General features: G+C 46.3%; 1 protein-coding gene across 1 annotated transcript; it reads right to left on the reverse strand.

Annotated features, from left to right (window-relative positions):
* Positions 1-337: 337 nt before the first annotated feature.
* On the reverse strand, positions 338-18864 carry Tnfaip3 (TNF alpha induced protein 3). The gene is made up of 9 exons (XM_070011067.1): positions 18637-18864; positions 14719-15028; positions 10501-10691; positions 9224-9371; positions 8897-9067; positions 7668-7848; positions 4612-5531; positions 3470-3651; positions 338-2455 (listed from the first exon to the last, which is right to left on the reverse strand). Exons 2-9 carry the CDS (start codon positions 15011-15013, stop codon positions 2177-2179), a joined length of 2367 nt encoding a protein of 788 aa, XP_069867168.1. The 5' UTR covers positions 15014-15028; positions 18637-18864; the 3' UTR covers positions 338-2176.
* Positions 18865-19579: the final 715 nt, after the last annotated feature.

Genomic DNA, 19579 nt, shown 5'->3' on the forward strand with positions numbered 1-19579 from the left:
CCAATTCTTTTCTCCCCTCAGATCCAGGAAATCTTACACCAGTCTTCTTCCTCTACAATCTCTCTTCCTTGCCTCCCTTCCTCCTCCTTTCTTGTTCTTTTTCTACTTCAGAGAGATCTAAAGAGTAAGGACCCCCACACTATGTCCCCACTGAGAATACAGAAAGCTGATGTGGGAGCCCAGCCTCACTCTTGTGCATTATCATTTTCAGCATTCCCTCAGTCTCCATGTGAGAGGTCTGCTGGCTTAGCACACAGTGGCGTGGGAAGCAGCCTGTGGGCTCAAGCCTATCTTCTTCCAGCAGTCATCAATGGAACACATCGACATATGCTCTTAAATAATTTATTTTTTTATATGGCCTTTTGTGTAAAGTTACATTTCTTTAGGACAACTTGAAGGAATCCAAAAAGTAGATAGCATTCTGAGAGTGCAAATTTCAAATTTTTTTTCTATAAGTATAAATAATTCCATTTCTTCACATTAAGAATGAAAAATATTGATAGATAACAAAATATTAAGTTACTGACTTTGAAAGAACTAGATGAAAACACTGGCATTTGTTTGACATCTTTGAAATACTATGAGAAAGACACATCAGAAAAAGAAAAAAAAAAAGGACTATGTAGAGTTATGGATCACAAATGGTTTCAGGTCCTGCATTTAGATCCCTCAAATGGTAGCATTTAACCACTGGGGAAATGCATTTCCCTCCTTTTCCTCTAGGGCTCAAATGACATTAACACAAAGCAGAGAAACTTCAGGCCAACAGGAAGAAATGTCTCCATCTTCACCATGACAGGGTTTTGATGTCCCAAGGCTGGGGTATCACTAGACACAAGGTCTCCCCACCCCCACTCAGCACCCCAGGCTACAGCATTAACACAGCAAGTGAAGGCATCACGGAAGGCCGAGTTACCCTGTGACTCTTCCCAATCTGGCCCATGACCATTCTCTATCCTTCTCCAAGGAGGTAGGATATACAACAGCATGGACAGAACTGTTTTGTGGTGCAGCTGGAGTTGCATAGGATGAAGCATGAGATCCAATTTAGCCTGGAAGCAATTCTGTCTTTCCTAGGGAGGCAAGAAGCAAGCACATCTAATGACATGCCTCTCCCACTGTGGTTGGGAGCTTGCCAGGTTCCAGAACATAACCAAAAGCAACTAGGTTATCCTACAAACACACTGCAGCATGCTCCCCAGAGCAGAAGAAATATCTTTATTTAAATAACTTGGACATTTGTAATAAATAAAGTGAATTAACAACCAGATGACTCAAGGGTTCCCTTTCAGAAGGGAGCCCGATGAGTTCATGTAATAAGCTGTACACACAGAGGATGCCCAACAACAACCAGAAAACAGGTCATCATTACTTATACTTCTTACTTGTACCTCTAGGGCAGCATTTTGTCATTGTTAAAAAATCCCTCATATATCATATAAGGGGTATATTATTTAAGTACACACTTTGGTTCAGGCTAAGCTCTTTAGACATGAAGACAGTAAGAGCCCAATGATACCTGTCTTCTCACAAACATACTCTGTGAAAAGTGTGTACTATCATGAGCAGCTCATTTCTCTCCCCACATGTACAAGTTCAAGTTCAGTCTCAGCAGCCTCAATCACAGCCCAGGCACGGTGGGGAACACCACTGACCACAGACACACTTGAGATATGTCCGTTTTCCCTGAGCTCCCATGAACTTCAGGCAAAGGCCTTGGAGGACTGTCAAAAGAGGCGAATGGCTGGCAGTGGGATGGCTCCCAGGCCCCCCACCTGCCTATCTATGTCCTTCTGTTTCTTGTGAACATGATCAAACAGCCCTGGCAGGAGACGTTCAGGGGCCGCTCTCCCTGTCCCAGCACACATTCCAAGTCCAAAGACATTCCCAGCCCTTTGCTTTTTAAGAGAGCAGTTCTGGGCTGGAACTAACACCATGCGCTGCCAGTCACAAGGCTTTGCTCTAAAACCACTTGAGGAGATTGCCAGTTACCAAACCTGAGCATCACAGGCAGCATGAATGAAGAGCTCATCTGCCCTTCCCTGCCCAAAGACACCCTCCAGACCTCTGTGCCCGGGGCTTCCACCTGCTGTGGCATCCAGGGGTTTGGAGTGTAGCACCACGCTGGCTGGCAGCTCGAGGCCCCTCTAGACAGGGCCGGCCCACCCATTTCTGCTTAGCCATACATCTGCTTGAACTGAAAGCACTCGTTACAGTAGCCATGACATTTGGCATTGCCGAAATGATCGCAGGCAGGGGCCCGGCAGAGCTGTTTGGGGGTCTCTTCAGGAGCAGGCTCAACCCGGTGGGGTGCAAGGCCTACCCGCTGGCTGAGGTGCTGGCATTCCATGCAGAGTTCCTCACTGCGGCAAGCCAGGATATTTTTGCAGGAGGCCCGCATGCACTTGGGCCTTGATGCACCCTGTGTGGTTCGAGGGCTGCGCTGGCTTGATCTCTGAGGGAAAGAATAGATACATACGTTGTCACACTGGGCAGGAAAGCACAGAAGTGCTATCATACTATCCAGGGGCCACAGGGAGATCTTTCTTGACTGTGGGGACTTGACAAAGGGGTTCTCTGTCTGTGGCAGGAAGAGTGCACTATGTATTTGCTGTTGATAAGCTGTGGCTCTCCACCCATGTTCTCCCCCAGACCCAGCTGGGACTGGTCCCAGGGAGGCTGAGGGGAGCCACTACTCCTCCTGTGGAGGCCTGAACACTGGGTCCAGCGTGAACACTGGGTCCTTTCATTAGGATTAATAATCAGTCTCTTATTGAGATAGCTTTCCCTGCCCCTCTGTACTCAACACACCGATAGCCAAGAGTAGCTTTTCTGATAAGCATATAGAATGTTCTAGAATGTTCTGTCTCCTCTCTGCTCATGACAAAGGATTATTTAAAAGTCTACTTTGGGCTCAGAACTGTAATCCTTAGCTACTCAGGAAGCTGAGATCTGAGGATATGGGTTGGAAGCCAGCTCAGGCAGAAAAGTCCACAAGACTCTTATCTCCAATTGAACACTAAGAAGGCTACAAGTGGAGTTGTGGTAGAGCACTAGCCTTGAGCACAAAGGCTCAGGGACAGTGCCTGGGCCCTGAGTTCAAGCCCCAGGACAGGTATGTGCGTACACGCGTGAACGCGTGCGCGCGCGCACACACACACACACACACACACACGCAATCTACTTTGTAGATATCTGTGCTTCTACTGAAAATCAAAGATGACCCTGACCACCAGTGGCCTTTCTGGGTGCTTGAAGAGCTGGTTTCAGTGGCTTTTCAAATGAATTCTAAAGCACATTCAGGTCGCGTGAGCTGCCACTGGCATTTGCAGTGGGAGTCACAGATGCACTGCTCCCGGGATGTTTTACCCAGGTTCTTCAGCAACCTTTCCAAGCAGTCCTTTGCCAGAAGACCTGGCAGGGGGGAAGGCCTGACACACAGAGCGAGAGGCCTCTCAAAACCCCTTACCAGTTGCTCTTCAGTTCTTTTAGCTTCATGAAATCTCTGGTTCTGAGCTTCAATGAAACACTTCTGACAGTAGCCTTCAAACAGGGTGCTTCCAAGAGTGCCACATTCTCTCCCCAGACATGGAACCGAGTTCTGGAACCTGGAGGTAGTGGAGCCAGATTTCCCAGAGGCAGCAACAAAATCTACAAGAGAGTTGATGTTACTCAGTACCATGTCAGTATCACCATGCAGACAAAGACACACTGACAGTAGAGAAGAAAAAAGTTTCCCAGTATAGATTAGGACATCCTTGAACTATGTATTCAAGCCCAGGCGAAAAAGTCCGCAGAGGAATAATATTACAGAAACATCCTTGGCTTTGCAGAGCTGTTGATTTGAACATGGAGTAGTAGAAAGTCAAGAGACAGAACAATTGGCATACACTAAGTACTCATCCATCTTCCAAAGCACAAGTGTTTTCCTTGTGCTCAGACACTTGCCTCTCTCCTGCTACTACTGCTCCCACTTGGAGTTTCTCTATTCCACTGCAACTGCCAATGTCTAGCTTAATTAACTTTATCATATAAATTGCTAGGCACTGGGTGCATTATGAAAACCAATCCTATGAATTCTATTTACAGGGTACTTTTTGGCTTTGGCTTGTGATAATCACTTATTTATTCATTTCTTTTGTACACCGGGTGCTGGGTGTGAATCCAATGCCTATGAGCTGTCCCTTAGATGTTTTGTTTAAGACTAGCACTCTACCACTTGAGTCACACACAGCTCTACTTTTGGCTTTTTGATGGGTAATTGGAGATAAAGAATCTCACAGGTTTTCCTGCCTGGACAGACTTTGAATTGTGATCCTTAGATCTCAGCCTCCTGAGTAGCTAGGATTATTACAATCATGAGCCACTGGTACTGGGCAGCATGTGGTAATCTAAGCTGCTGTGATTACAGTGCCCAGTGTTGGCACGTGCACGTGGCTTGCAGAGGCTCCAAGACTGTCCCCAAGTGCACACAGATGGGAAAGCACATTGCAATCTCATCATTCTATCCCATTGCTCAGACAGGTGTCTTTCCTTGAAGCTCAGGGACCTGCCCCCTTCTAGACCACAGCAACGACATTGAAAAATCCATCACAGCCCTTTACTACTCACGTTTGTTTTCTCTGTACTCGATGAAACACAGTGTGCAAAAGCCCTGGTTTTCTGGAGTCCCAAAATACATGCAGCCAGTTTTCCTGCACTTGCTGGTTCCCGGTCTGTCCCCTGGAGTCCGGGCTGCCTGGGAGAGGCAAGGGGAGGGGGCCTCATTTCCAGCTCGGTGGCAGGAGTGTGGGTTGAGACTCTGGATGAGCTGAGAGGGGTCGGACTTGGAGCGCTGGTGACAGGAAGAAGGGATGCTGGAGGTGAGGCTGGGAGAGGGCTCCGTCGTAGTCCTTTTGAAGCAAGTACTGCAGATCCCATTAAACGTCCTGGTGACATCCTGGAGGCAGGTCCGACACTTCCCAGGATCTAAATGCCTTGTGGGGTCTGTGGTGTGGCTGGCATTTAGCTGTCGGGCATTGTGGCAGCGCTCACAAAATCCATTGTGTAGCACGTTCAGTGTGAAAGGGCAGCCAGGGCTTCTGCACTTCATGGCGGTGGTCTCGCTGAACAGGAAAAGGCTGGGTGCTGTTGGTGGGGCTGAATGAGGCCCCCCAGATGGCTCCTTGGGGCTCCAGGCCGAGGGGTCATACGCCTCCCCTCGAGATGCCCCAAGTGCCAGGCCAGGGAGCTCTTCAGGGCCAGGCTTGGGGTTCAGCTTTGGGAGTCTATTTTGGTTCTTCAGGCGCCGCTCTGAGCATTCGTGACACAAAGGCTGGGTGTTCACAGACATGAAGAAAGGACAGTTGGGAGTTTCACATTTTATATCCATCAGGGAAAGCTGGGGTGTGGTAGGTGCCAGAGGGTTCTGCGCATGTGCCCCTCTCCGGCCCTGCTCCTGGTTTTCCTGCCATTTCTTGTACTCATGCTGGACAAGTTCAAAGTAATCATCCACCAGATTTATTTCTTTGGGCAAGTTAGCTTCATCCAACCTGAAGAGCAAACAGGACAATATATGAGCAACACCATATGGCACACATAACTTGATCTCATTAGTTCCCAGAACAAACTTTCAGAATGTCAGGCTAGGCATCAGTTCTTAATTGAAATCACTAAAATGCAGGCCTATGGCATAATAAGGTTCCAAACACTCATAACAGGTTCTCTACTCAAATATAAGGTTCCTCTCCTAAGAAGGCTTCATTCCTTGTACAATCACAGTTTTATATAATCAATCTTGGTATACACACATGTAAGTAAGTTATTTTTGGTGGGGGAGCAGGTATTCAAGGCCTCATGCTTCCTACACAAACACACTGCTTTTTGAACCACACTTCGGTTACAGATAATTCTAAAGAAAGGGATTTTGGAGGGGAGAGGTTAGAGGAACAGGGAAGCTATGGATTTGATTCCTAGTACTGGGGGGAGGTGGAGAGAAATAAAAGTCAGTGCTGAGGGCTCATGCCTGTAATTCTAGCTACCCAGGAGGCTGAGATCTGAGGATCATGGTTCAAAGCCAGCTGGGACAGAAAAGTCCATGAGACTCTGATTTGCAATTAACTAGCAAAAAAACAAGAAGTGGTAGTGTAGCTCAGGTGGTAGAGTGCTAGCCTTGAGTGAAAAAGCCAAGCAAGAGCATAAGACCCTGAATTCAAGCCCCAGTAGTAACATGTGTACACATACAAAATGACAAAAAGAAAATGAGAGAGATCCTCTATAGAGATTGCTTCTGTGTCTCATCAATCTATTGTTTTGTGGGTTGTTTTTTTTTTTTTGTCGGTTGTGGGCTTGAACTCTGGGCCTGGGTGTTGTCCCTCAGCTCTTCAGCTCAAGGCTAGCACTCTACCACTTGAGCCACAGTACCACTTCCGGCTTTTTCTGCTTATGTGGTGCTGAAGAATCAAACCCAGGGCCTTCTGCATGCAAGGCAAGCACTCTACCACTGAGCCACCTTCCCAACCCTATTGTTTCTTTTTAAAATCACTTTTACTTTTTACATTCTCAGAAATCAAATTTCTAGCAAGACATTATTTTGGACATTCATATGGGACTGTCTTTAGCACTAACTTTTTTGAAGCTTTCTGTTCTGTATTTCACTGTTAGTAATTTCAGATCTGTATCAGGTCATCTACTAAAAGTTCACTGCCAGGAGTGATATAAAAGGCAGACAGAGCCATAAGAACTATTTGTGTTTCACTCTGTAACTGGCAATCTCCACTTTGATAACCTAACTCTCTTAGGCCCTCACTGTCATCCTGGATATTCCACATTCTCCAAGACAGGCCTCTCTCTAACACAAAGCCAGTGTTTAGAGACAGCAAGTCTCCTGGGGCTCCCTCCCACTTCTCCACATGTTGGTCTCATAAGCACATCGCCAACCCTGTGGGTATCTGTCCTTACCAAGAAGCCAACCAAAAAAGACTTTGTTTCCAGTTGTTTTCACTTGCTAGTCTTTTAAATATGTATTAGGACAACAATATAGGCATGACAGTAAAACATTTCTAAAGCCTACAATTCTTGACTCTCATCATCTAGCTAGCCAAGAAGTCACTATGGATACATGCCTTGTTTCCATTAAAGTTAACTATTGCCTGAAATGATCATTCCTTTCTGAATGCCCAAGATGCTGATCTTGTTTCCTATTTGCCAGGGAGCTGGCAGCGATTAAGGGTATTGTTGAGTTGTGCAGGGGGGGGGAGGGCAACAGCTTGCAAGGCAGTTCCAGCTGACAGAGAAAGAGAGAGACAGAAGAGGGGGGGGAGAGAGAGAGAGAGGGAGGGAGAGGGAGAGGGAGAGGGAGAGGGGGAGAGGGAAAGAGGGAGGGTGAGGGAGAAGGAGAGGGAGAGGGAAAGGGGGAAAGAGAGGGGGAGAGAGAGGGAGAAGGAGAGGGAGAGGGAGAGAGAGAGAGAGGGAGGGAGGGAGAGGGAGAGGGAAAGGGAGAGGGGGAGAGGGAAAGAGGGGGGAGAGGAAGAGGGAGAGAGGGAGAGGAAGAGGGAGAGAGGGAGAAGAAGAAGGTGAGGGAGGAAAGGGAGAGGGAGAGGGGGAGAGAGAAAGAGAGAGAGGGAGAGGGAGAGGGGGAAAGAGAGGGGGAGGGAGAGAGGGAGAGGGAGGGAGAAGGTAATACTTACTTGGCAGTGTTAATCATGTGTGTTGTGCCATGGTCCCAGCCCTGTACTGGGATTTCTATCACAACCAAGTACTCCTTTAATAGCTTTTCCTTCATCTCATTTTCAGGATCGGTCAAGAAGTGAATTTTTAAGTCTTCGAATCGCCCTCGATCTCTATTAACAAGTGGAACAGCTCGAATTTCTGTGGGAAAGAAAATTAAGCCTGCAAGTAAAATACCATTCTACTAAATGACATTATATTCAAGGCCATATATATATATATAAGGGTTCAGTTGTGAAAATATGGAGAGCATATAATTTAGAGAGTAGAATAGTGTTATGTAACCAACTGGACCCAAATGGGGAAACAAAATGCATTCCACTGTAATATAAAATTCATTGTTTCCAGGCAGTTCACAGAATAGTAACCAGCTTTGAGGCAGGGGAGCTTAACTGTTAATTTCCCATGCTTCAAAGTTGGACTGACCTGAATTCAAATCCTGACTTTGCCTACATCAAGTGTACATTTGTCAGGTTTTTTTAACCTCCCTTGACTTCAACCAACTCATCTGTAAAATCTCTACATCTCAGTCTAGAGGGTTTTTGAAGTAGTGTGAAATAAGGTTATCAAAAGTACTTAGCATAGCACCAACCCCCCATGAAGCCACTAAAATAACAGCACCCTGACAGGCATCTGCCTACTCTAGCACCCACTGCACAGAGGGTCCTGAACCCCTTGCTTTGTCATCTCGTAACCACAACAGCAGTGAGACTCCATATACATACATAAACCTCCTGCTTGACCTTAGCAGGCTGAAAGTACTTCTCCCCCTTGATCACAAAAAGACATGAGGAAGGATGTACTGAATTGTTGCTGCAGGTCTGAGGTCTTTAACATGAAAATCCCAAATATGCAACTTCTGAGCAGATTCTGGAACATCTTGGATTAAGGGTGATCAACTGGTAAAATCCATGAAAATTTTCGAGAGAAAAAGCCAAAAACATAATGCTGAAAAACTTCAAATCTGAAACACTTCTGGTTCCGAGCATTTCAGATAATGCATACTCTACCTGCACTAACTAAACAAATGACAAAACAATATATCCAAATGAAAGTAATATACTCAAATCTCAAATCAGACTTTCAACTGAGAGAGAGGGAGGAAGAGGGAGTGTGTGCTGACCCAGATATTTCAGTCTCTCTATTTCAGAGCTATGAATGAGAATGAGAACTGATGCTGCCTTCTTACCAGGCCCGCTGTCCTTCAGTGTCACCAGAGGTACGAAATGCTGGCTGTCATAGCCGAGGACGATGGGGTATCTGTAGCATTCCTGGGCAGGCCAGTGGAGAGGCAGGTAAATTCCACCTACTTTCAGAGGGGCAAAATTGGAACCCGATTCCAAACTTCTTAGCATTTTGTCTGTGTAAGGAAAAAGAGAAACAAGGCCCTCAGATGACTTGTGTGAATTTACCCAGCCACTACTATCTATAATTTGAGAGTGTGGGATGTTTCCCCGGCTGCTTACAGCCAAAGCATCACACCTAAAAAGTCCCCAAATCCATGCGGACAGCTCACCTGAAATGACAATGATGGGTCTCCTGAGGATATTGCTAAGGACAAATATGTGAATCTCCTCTAGTGAATTATACTGAAGTCCACTCCGGGCCACTGGGGTGTCTGTGGATGCCATCTTGATAAGATTGTCCCATTCATCATTCCAGTTCTAAGAAGATAGGAAGAGTCAAGGGGAGAAGCCAAGACTGAATGTACTCTGCACAGAAGTCATTCTGACATTACGCTGCAATTATTCACAAATACAAATCAGCTGATTTTTATTCTCCCTTTTCTTGAATTCATCATTCCACTGAACAAGCTCCCCTACTCCTTTTGGTTGATTTCCTGTTCTTTTTTTCCACTACAAGGCAAACTCAAAAATGGGGGAAGATATTCAGGCGCTGGTGGCTCACATTTGTAATCCTAGCTACTCTGGAGACTGAGATCTGAGGAGCATGGTTCAGAGCCACCTCAGCAGGAAAGTCTGTGAGATATCTCCAATTAGCTACCAGAAAACTGAAAGTGGTGCTTTGGCTCAGAGTGGGAGAACACTAGCCTTGAACAAAAGAACTCAGAGATAGTATCCAGGCCCCCAAGTTCAAGCCCCATGACCGACCCCCAGCAAAATGGAGGATTATAGAGTACCTGCTTTTCTCTTAAGAAAAAAAAAATTCGGGCTGGGAAGGTGGCTCAGTGGTAGAGTGCCTGATTTGCATGCATGAGGCCCTGGGTTTTGATTCCTCAGCTCCACATAAGCAGAAAAAGCCAGAAGTGGCACTATGGCTCAAGTGGTAGAGTGCTAGCCTTGAGCTGAAGAGCTGAGGGACAGCGCCAGGCTGAGAGTTCAAGTCCCCATGACCAACGAGAGAGAGAGAGAGAGAGAGAGAGAGAGAGAGAGAGAGAGAGAGAGAGAGAGAGAGAGAGAGAGAGAGAGCACCTCATGAGGCATAACATTGAACCCCTTAACCCGAATGTATATAAAAAATTCCAAACTTGGGACCTAGAATGATGAGGCCTTGCGTCCACTGGTTGCCAGAAGGAAATTGCCAGAAATGCCAAAAGAAAGGCCATGACAGGAATACTGGCCCAAATGAAGAGCCTACACCTAGGTGGGTAGTCACTGATCATCAGTCCTAAGCCCCATGCTTGTCAGCTCACAGGCCTCTGGTGTTTTCCCTTGAGTGTGCTTTGCTTAACCCCACTTGTGACTAGTAAGTCGCACGCTCCTGAGGGGAAGCACACTGGCACAGGGTGCCCTTCAGCCACCATGGATCTGTCTATTGAGGAACAAAACATACCCGAGTGTCATAGCACAGCCCCGTTTCCACAAATTCCTGAGACTTCAGAGACTCCAGCTGCCAGCGGAATTTGAAGTTGCGTGTGTCCGTCTCCTTGAGCGTGCTGTGCAGCGCCTTCCTCAGGACCAAGTCTGTGTCCTGAACTCCCCACATGTACTGACAAGCAGCGTGCATGAGGCAGTTTCCATCACCTTAGGGCAGCGGAAGCCAAAAGGAGCAAAGTCAAGTCATCTGCACAGAAGGCCCTGCCCTGCAAAGGTTTATTGTTTTTTCTTTTACTTTCCAGAATCAACCTATCTCTCCTATCATTGGAGGCTGAAAGATTTGAGTTCTTAGTCAAAAGTCATCTATTCATTATTCTTTGTGAGACTGGTACTCTCAGAACCAAAGGGACTCCCAACTAGTTTAGGTGACCTTGGAGGAAAGTCCTTAAGGTCGCTGCATACTTTTTCTCTTTGTGGAATGAGAACAGTGAGCTATGACTTTTGCAGTCCTTTGTTTTCTATAGACAGTACTGGGTTTTGAAGTTAGTACCCTGTCCTTGCTAGGCAGGTGCTCTATCACTTGAGCCACACTTCCAGCCCAGTCCTATCTATCAGTCCTTAGTTGGCTGACCATAGTGCAGCATCACTGCTCTCCAGCTCTGAGGAAAGTATTAACAGCCAGGGCAGCATGCACAAACCAGGAAGCAGGTATTTTACTAGACAGGGACAGTCTGGCTATGACTCAGTGGTAAGTGTCTTGACCATTCCACTTCAATGTTGGGAATTTCCTCTTCCAGTTTGTAAAGAGGGGTTGACAGCACCAAATTTCCTGCGGCTTGCTGGCCCCAATCCCCTGATGCGTTATGTGAACCTGCTTGTGAACTATGGTAAAGTTCTTTTTCAAAGTAGAAAAGCAACTAGATGCCGAATTCCAAAAATAAATCAGTGTTGGCTGGGTGCTAATGGCTCACATCTATAATCTTAGCCACTCAGGGGGATGAGATCTGAGGATCAAGGCTTAAAGCCAGCTAGACAGACACATCTCAAAGTGGGAATAGAGGTATGGCTCAAATATACCAGCCTTGGGCAATGAAAGCTAAGCAAAAACTTGAGGAATGGATTTGAAGTTCCAGTGCCATACCAAAAAAAAAACAACAAAAACAAAAACAAAAAAAAAAAACCCAAAACAAAAAAATTATCTGTCTAAATTAAATAAATAAACAAATAAATTTAAAAAATGAGTTTTAAGACTGGCATTTTTGAGAAAAAGTCTGGTCTAGTTTTCTTCCATCAATTCAATACTTTTCCAGATTAAACAATCACAATTCAGTAGACCTCACTCTTTTTTGTTTGTTTAATTTTGGCAGTGTGGAGAATCAAGCATGCTAGGCAGGAGCTCTACTACTGAGCTACACGCCCACTCCAAGATTGCATTCATTTTCAACCCCTAAGCAATAAACATTTGGGAGGATGTTTACTACAAACCAAATGAACTCTATGTTATTACCCTTTGACAAGTACAAAGCATTTCTATTGTTTTAAAAATTATGCTGCATTCTTACATTATTCTATTGCAAGACAATAAAGCTATCTGAAATTTTATCTGCTTCAAACCTTACAAAAATGTCAAATACCAAACCAGTAAATATTCCTTCAATTTATATACTTAAAAAAACAAACAAAAACAACCTAACTGAACAAATGAACAAAAAGATCCTTCAAGCCTGTGTTGAGGCTGAAATGTGGCAATGATTGTGTTCTGTTGAAATTTCCCCTTTGCAAAATCTAGAGCAAAGATAAGGCTTTTTTCTTCTTCTTCTTGAGCTGACTTTCAGTTCTTTATTGAGATGCACCAGTATAAAATTCCCTAAGTAACATCTGGAATTCCCCAGTGCTAAGATATTTGACTAGCAATTGAGCAACAGCTATTGTACGTTTTGTTCTGGTGTGTAGACATTTAAACTGCGAACTGCACCCCGGACTTTCCAAGTGGGTGTGGTTAGAGTGAGCTGGAATAGGGCTACTCATTATACAAGTGAAATCTCCACAGCCAATAGACGCTGGAATTTTCACATGAAGTTTCAGTCTTATGCCTCCTACTCCCTTCCTCATTCACCACAGTCTCATATCCTCAAATGCAACTGTGAATCACCCCCTCCCCAAACAGAACAAGGACTTTGAAGAAACCTTCCTATAGAGGAAAGATTTTTTTTTTTTAAAAAACAAAGGTACTGGTAAAAATCATACAAGAAAAGCCATTTGTTTTCTCCTCCCTGAAAACTCTTTTCTTCCTTTTTCATATTTTTAAGAAATTGTCTCCCAAGTAGAGAAGCCAGGGGAAAAAAAAATCTCTACATCCTAGATTATGTTATCAAGATAATTTGCTTTTGTAGTTTTATTTGTAAGATGAATCTTTTCTAATGAAGATGGCATATCATGGTGAAACAAATGTTTCCTATTTGTATTCTTTTTAAGAAAATAAGGTATATTCCTTTCTATAAGAAATAGTACACAATGTCTGTTAATTCTGATAATGGTAAGCGTTTCTCTTCTCTATGCCATTTCTATTTCTCTCAATGTTGACTCCATCTCTTCCCTCATCCCCACACAAAATGGGACACAGGTGAAACCACAAATTGTCTGGTATATAAATAAGCCTTTTGATGACAACTTGACATGATACCTTCCTCTTGTATCATTTGATTTAATGCCAAGAACAATGTAGACAATCGCTATCACCATTTTTCTTTCCATCATGTTTCTAAGCGCCTAAGCTTCATAAATACAGGTAAAAGTTTGAGGCGATTCACAAGAGTCCCCAGGATCAAAAGAATACCACCCTGTGCATTGATCCTTTTGAGTTATTCAAACAGCCCAAGTTAACGTACCAATTAAGATATTAAGTTAATGTTCTTATCATCATCAAAGATTTTCTATTCTTGCATGTCTTATTATGATCAGGATAATTCTCCATTGATGTAAGAACCAGAGATGACTATTAGCTATATTATCAGCATTTAACTGATCCTCTAAGTCTATTTACTTAAGTGTACATCCAAAAAGGAGACCTTTACACCTGCATAAAACAGGTGTAAAGGTCAATGTACATGTTGGTCAATGTACATATTCACACTCCAAGGAAATGACTGAGAACACACACACACACAACACACACACACACACATCCTAGCAAACCTGGAATAGGAATTAGCTGTCAGTAGTGACAGCATATTAGGCAAAAAGGCAAAGATAGGAAGAAACTCAGGAAACAGAGGTCTAAGACCTGTGCTCAAAAATCTATCTATCTGATACTATAGGGATAAAAGACCCTGGATGACAACTTCACATAACTATCTGTGCATCACTTGATTGAATGTCAGCAGCAATGTGGACAATAGCTATCTCCAGATTTCTTTAGAAACTGAACCAGGCTACAGACAGAGGAGACAAAAGCAGCTTTGCTAATTAACCCATAAAATGCCACAAACTCCAGAAGTGTAAGGATGTCACAAGCCTTTTCTACCGACAGTGGGAATCAATAGAATGCCATTTTTCACACCACACTTCCCTTCTGAATTTAAACATTTAAAAAAAAAAATACCTCCATACTTACCCAGGGAGGGACATTTTATTGATGATTAAACAGTTTCAAGAATTAGAAACATTCATCACCTGAGACAAGGCATTTAGAAGTCCATTGCCCCAAACCCTTAGCATTCTTTTTATTTATTTATTTTTTATTTATTTTTCTGTTGGTTGTGGGGCCTGAACTCTGGACCTGGGCGCTGTCCTTCAGCTCTTCAGGTCAAGGCTAGTGCTCTACCATTTGAACCACAACGCCACTTGCGGCTTTTTCTGCTTATGTGGTACTGAGGAATTGAACCCAGGGCCTTAAGCATGCAAGGCAAGCACTCTACCACCGAGCCACCTTCCAAGCCCCTTAGCATTCTTACTTAGAAACTCTTACTTAGAAAATATTCTCAATAAAAAATAGTCATTATGCGAGGCATGATGGTTGGTACATGACTATAATCCCAGAGCTGAGGGAGCCTGGGCTACTCAGAAAGACCCTGTCTCAAACACAAGACAAAAATTCAAACTTGCTATGATCACATATTCTTCAGTTTCTGTACTAAGGTCTCTAAGGCCAGTGTATGAACACTTCACCAGTGCAGCCCCAGCCAACTTGGAGCCAGGACCTTGGACAACAGAAGTGCACCAGCAGCAAACTTACCATTGGTTTTCAGCGCCACAAGCTTCCTGACTTCACGACACCAGTTGAGCTTCTTCTGGCTTTCTAGGGAAGCCTGGATGCTTCTGTCGATCAGAGCTTTGTGAATGATTTCCCGAAACTGGGGACAGAACTGGCAGGTTCTGAACATTTCCAACGTGTATCGGTGCATGGTTTTAAAATGATGGATGATCCCATTGGTAGGTTTGAAAATGTCTTCTGGAGTTCTCTCTCTTATCTTCACAGCTTTCCGCATATTGCTGAGATACAAGGCCTGGGGAAGGAGGTGCTCAGCCATGGTGCTCCACAGGGCCTGGACAGGAGAGGGAAAAACCAGTTCCATTCTGTTCCGTTAGCCCGCCTGAGACTCTCCTCCCATCTACCTGCCTGCAGGAAACCCCGGGGGTTGGGTCTTGTCATTACCCTAATCTGTAGGCAAAAAGATCTTAGTCACCTCAACTCCCAGGATACTAGCAGGCCCCACAGATTAACTCACACTGGACTGTTCTGAGTTACATCACCTTTAAAGATTAGTCTAAACAAGAGAAGGAAGGCGGAGAGTGGGTATTGAGGAGGAGGGGAATAACCCATGTTCACAGTAACATTTGTCAGGGCGCCAAGCCTGTCTGTCAGAGATAGGTATTGCTCCCCCAAACCTGCGCACCAAGTGATCTAAGTTCCCCCCTCCATTCTGAGGTTGCTGTGGGATAGCACTGAATTTTGGAGTCATTGTGTGCACATCCTGAGAGATGTACCCACAGGAGCCCAATGTGTCTAGCTCCTCCCCCAAGACCACCATCAGACTATCATCGGTCTCTGCCTGCTTTCAGGCAAGGCCTTGATTGCCCTCTTTCCAACATTCCAGCCCTCGGGATATATTTTATAGAGAATCCTACAAGTTGATATGTCATTTAGGCTGCTGTCGCTTGCTGCCAGGTGCTTCCCCTTGAGCCCCAGAGAAAAGTATGAAGTTTTTTTCCACTATTTATAAAGAATTAAAACCAAATGGCTTTATCACCAACAGAGAAAGCCTATTTCCAGCAAGATGCTTTGCAATCACAAGACCCAACAGTCAGCTTTCTTTAAGGAAAGAAAGCTGAGCTTTACAACAAGCTGAGAAATGACAGAATAATAAATTGTACACCTCCAAGAAAAATAAATTGTACATTAGGATGCAATGATTTCAATCCAACTGTCAATCAAATCCTCTCACTGGTGTTCTGCCCCTTGTCTTTCATCCTGGAATGAATCCTCACATATAATCAACAGGTGGAGAAAATGAAATTCTGGAAGCAGACAGCATAAAAGCTTCAGCTACAAGGCCACTCAGGACAAATGAAAGAAGAGTGGGGACAAGGACCAGCAGCTGTGACCCATGAAGTGCAGGATGATGGGAACTGGCGTATAACCCTTTGTTGGAGGCCTCACCACATGCCCCGATTTCCAGAAGACAAAGCTTTCAGAGACACAAAGCTATTCCCTAGGAACTTCACAGCAATGGTTAAATCCTGCTCCTGCATGTCATGATCTGTCATGGGAACTCACTAGATAAAAAAGAAGTTAGACCTATGCAAGCAGGAAAAGAAGGACTTAAGACATTAAGGAAATCACTACCAAGTGGGTCCAAGGCTCTCAAGTCACTGATAAGGTGGTCTGAATTCCTGTAGCACCAAGAAGGTGAGTGCTAGGAACTATGTGACCTTGAAGGTGCTTTGTGAGCATTTGAAATGAGATTCTTAATGTGACTGATGGATGAGTCAAGGAAATGTCATTTTTGGGTCTCACCAATGTCAAATGTTCCTGGGCAAAACCATAGCAAGATAATAGACATTACAATGAGCCACACACACACACACACACACACACACACACACACACACACACACACACACACACACACACACACACACACACACACTCTTTTGTGATGCAGCAAAAAGTCTCTTTCATAATACTATGTATTCATCATTCATCCATCCACAAACCCACCCAACAAGCATTACCAGACCACCTACTGAGGGCCAAGCCTGGTGCTAAAATCATAGATGACTTAATGCCCATTATTAAAACCACACAACCATTTTTGGCCTGCTGCTAAGGAAATGGAGGTAGAGAGCCTTCACAAGTCCACAGCCCTGCAGGAGCAGAGCGCTGTCTAAAGGCTAGGTCTTCCTTACACCTGTCCTTTGCTAATCCAAAACACCATACCTGTAGGTACTGCGGTTGCAGATCTCAGATGGACCATACAGGCAGGAGGAAGATTAGAACAAACTAACGTTGCTTCTTTCTGTTTCCTGGCTCTTTCACATTTTCCTTGGGGATCTAAAGACCTGGCAGCAAATGGGGAGAGCTATTAACTATATGCTACACATGCAAATACTGGTATTCAGGAGCCTGTGAAATCTCATTTATGGACTTGGCCTTGTACAGCCTGCAAAGTTGTCTCCTTAATACTCCCCAAACCCATTGCCCAAGTTTCCAATTCTGAGACTTTGAAGCATTTAAAACTAAAGAATAATTTTGGGGACATATGATTATGAGTAGGAAACAAAAACAAAACAAAAAACATGTTTTATAGTTTTTCAATTCTTTTTACAGTTGTTCCCTCTCTGCCTTTTAATTTCCCCGATTTCTGTTAGTAGGTTCAATAAGATTCTGCAGAAGTTACTCAGAATCTCCCCTCACCCTTGCAGACATGTTTGTCTGTGATGTGGAAATATATATACATATATATGTGTATATATATTCCACAAATACCTCAGCCAATTGCTTGGAAGTATCCCTCCTAAAGTTGTGCAAAGAATTCCCGAAGAAAGAAAGAAAGAAAGGAAGGAAGAAAGGGAGAGAGAAAGAAAGAAAGAAAAGAAAGAAAGAAAGAAAAGAAAGAAAGAAAGAAAGAAAGAAAGAAAGAAAGAAAGAAAGAAAGAAAGAAAAATCCATAAAGCATGTCAGATGCTGAGAATGGGCCAAGAACAGACTGTTGAGTAATTCATTTGGGGGCTTTCTCCTCCCCGCCCCCCGCCCCAGTTTGCAAAGATCCTCCCCCAAAATGCTGCGTTGAGACACTTGACCAGACTGGCTTTCCAAGGAAACATCAGAGGCCCAGAAAAACAAAGCGGACTAAAATGAGCTGAGCCTTCTTCCTTACTTAATACCACTGCTTTCCTGAGAGAGCAGGCGGCAGGATATGGGACGATCCCGGCTGACAGAGCGTCTGAGTGTGGGGTCTGGGGAGGTGCAAATGGGAGAACTACCCAGGGCTCCCCCGTGGAGCCCAGCAGCAGGCTGCCAGAGACTCATTTCCACATGCAAACTTCACAGACAGACGTTGCAGAATCTGGGATCGCCCCGTTCCCCACCTCCCTGCCCAACGTGGAGCCCGTGCCAGCAGCTGACCTTGGAAGTTTAGCTGGCGCACCCGCGCCCATCGGGCTGCAAACAAAAACAAAAACACCCAAAACAAAATACTTCGGCGCTTTTGCAAGGTCTGCCAAGGTGGCCAAGAGCATGCAACCATTCTTATTCCAGAATCCGAGGAGAAAGGAACAAGCACAGCACAACCAACCACCGCCCGACCCTGGGGGTCCGAGGGGGCGACCCTTTCCCCGCCACTTGCATCCTAAGTTCATCTTCTGCAACACTGGATGGCTGGGGGAACCCGGCTGTCAGCCTAGCATCTGGGGAGGCGAGCGCACCTCTAGCGCTTCACCACGGGACTCTCCTCCGGGGCAGCCCAAACCTTGGCGGACGAGGAGGCGCCCGGGGCCCGTGCACCCCGCGCCCTGGGCCCCGTGCACCCCGCGCCAGGGGCCCGTGCACCCCGCGCCCTGGGCCCCGTGCACCCCGCGCCAGGGGCCCGTGCACCCCGCGCCCTGGGCCCCGTGCACCCGCGCACCCGCGCACCCCGCGCACGGCGCTCACCTCTCGGGCCGTGCTCTCGCCAAGTCCCAACTCCCGATCAGGACCGAAGCGCACGGCGGGCGGGGGTCGCGATCCGGGTCGGGCCGCGGCGGTGCCCCATGGACGCCCCGGGGTCCGGGCTGGATGGCTGGGCCGGGGGTGTGGACGTCTCCGGGCGGCCTGCGTCTCCGCTCCGCCCCCCGCTCGGAGCTCACGGCGCTTCCCCGCTGCTCTCTCGCCCTCTCCCTCTCCCTCTCGCCCTCCCGCCGCCAGGCTGCAGACTGGCCAGTTCCCTTTCTGCCTTTCAGTTGTATCCGTGGCCTCCAACGGGGATTTCCAACCCGGTAGGGACTTTCCAGTCACGTGACGCCGCCAGGCACCCGAGCCGGAGCCGGAGCCCGAGCAGTCGCGCGCGCGCGGCGCCGGGCCGGCCGCCAGGGGGCGCTGACCGCCGCCCCGCCCGGAGAAAACTCCTGAGCCCCGCCCCGGGGTGTCCCCGCGTGAGTCACCCCGGGCTTGTCGGAAGCCGGGCCTCCACGTCACATCCATGTGGAAATCGCGGTGATGGGAACTGGAAATGAAATAGTTCTTTAAAAACTTTCTAAAGCTCCCTTTTCTGGAGAAAAGTCGATGGTGAAGAAGGGGAATAAGAGAGAAAACCCGCAAAACCACCCCAGCGCCCGGCCCGCCACAGCATGGGGGGGGGGGGTGCAGAGGTGCAGAGTCTGCGCGGTGCACTCGATGGAGGAGCCCCGGGACCGAGCCCCGCTCGACGGAGGAGCCCGGGGACCCAGCCCCGAAGGTCCTCGACGGGACTCAGGAAAAGGAAGCAGCAGCTCAGCTGGTCCCTGAGGCCCGGATTCCCATCAGTCCAGGGCTGGGTGGTTCCCGAGCCTGGGTGACCCCCGGCCTCCAGGGCTGCAGCATCTTAAGCCAGAAATCAAAACGCGCCCACCCACCCGCG

The sequence above is a fragment of the Dipodomys merriami genome, unplaced genomic scaffold (assembly GCF_024711535.1).
Source record: "Dipodomys merriami isolate MVZ:Mamm:240054 unplaced genomic scaffold, mDipMer1.0.p SCAF_8, whole genome shotgun sequence".
NCBI classification, from domain to species: domain Eukaryota; kingdom Metazoa; phylum Chordata; class Mammalia; order Rodentia; family Heteromyidae; genus Dipodomys; species Dipodomys merriami.

Excerpts from the sequence above, each read along its gene's own strand:
- Tnfaip3 (XM_070011067.1), bottom strand. The coding sequence starts at position 15,013 with ATGGCTGAGCACCTCCTTCCCCAGGCCTTGTATCTCAGCAATATGCGG. Across the intron at positions 9,068-9,223 it reads ACCCATCATTGTCATTTCAG|ACAAAATGCTAAGAAGTTTG; the intron begins GTGAGCTGTCCG and ends TTCCTTACACAG. Across the intron at positions 5,532-7,667 it reads CACATGATTAACACTGCCAA|GTTGGATGAAGCTAACTTGC; the intron begins GTAAGTATTACC and ends TTTGCTCTTCAG.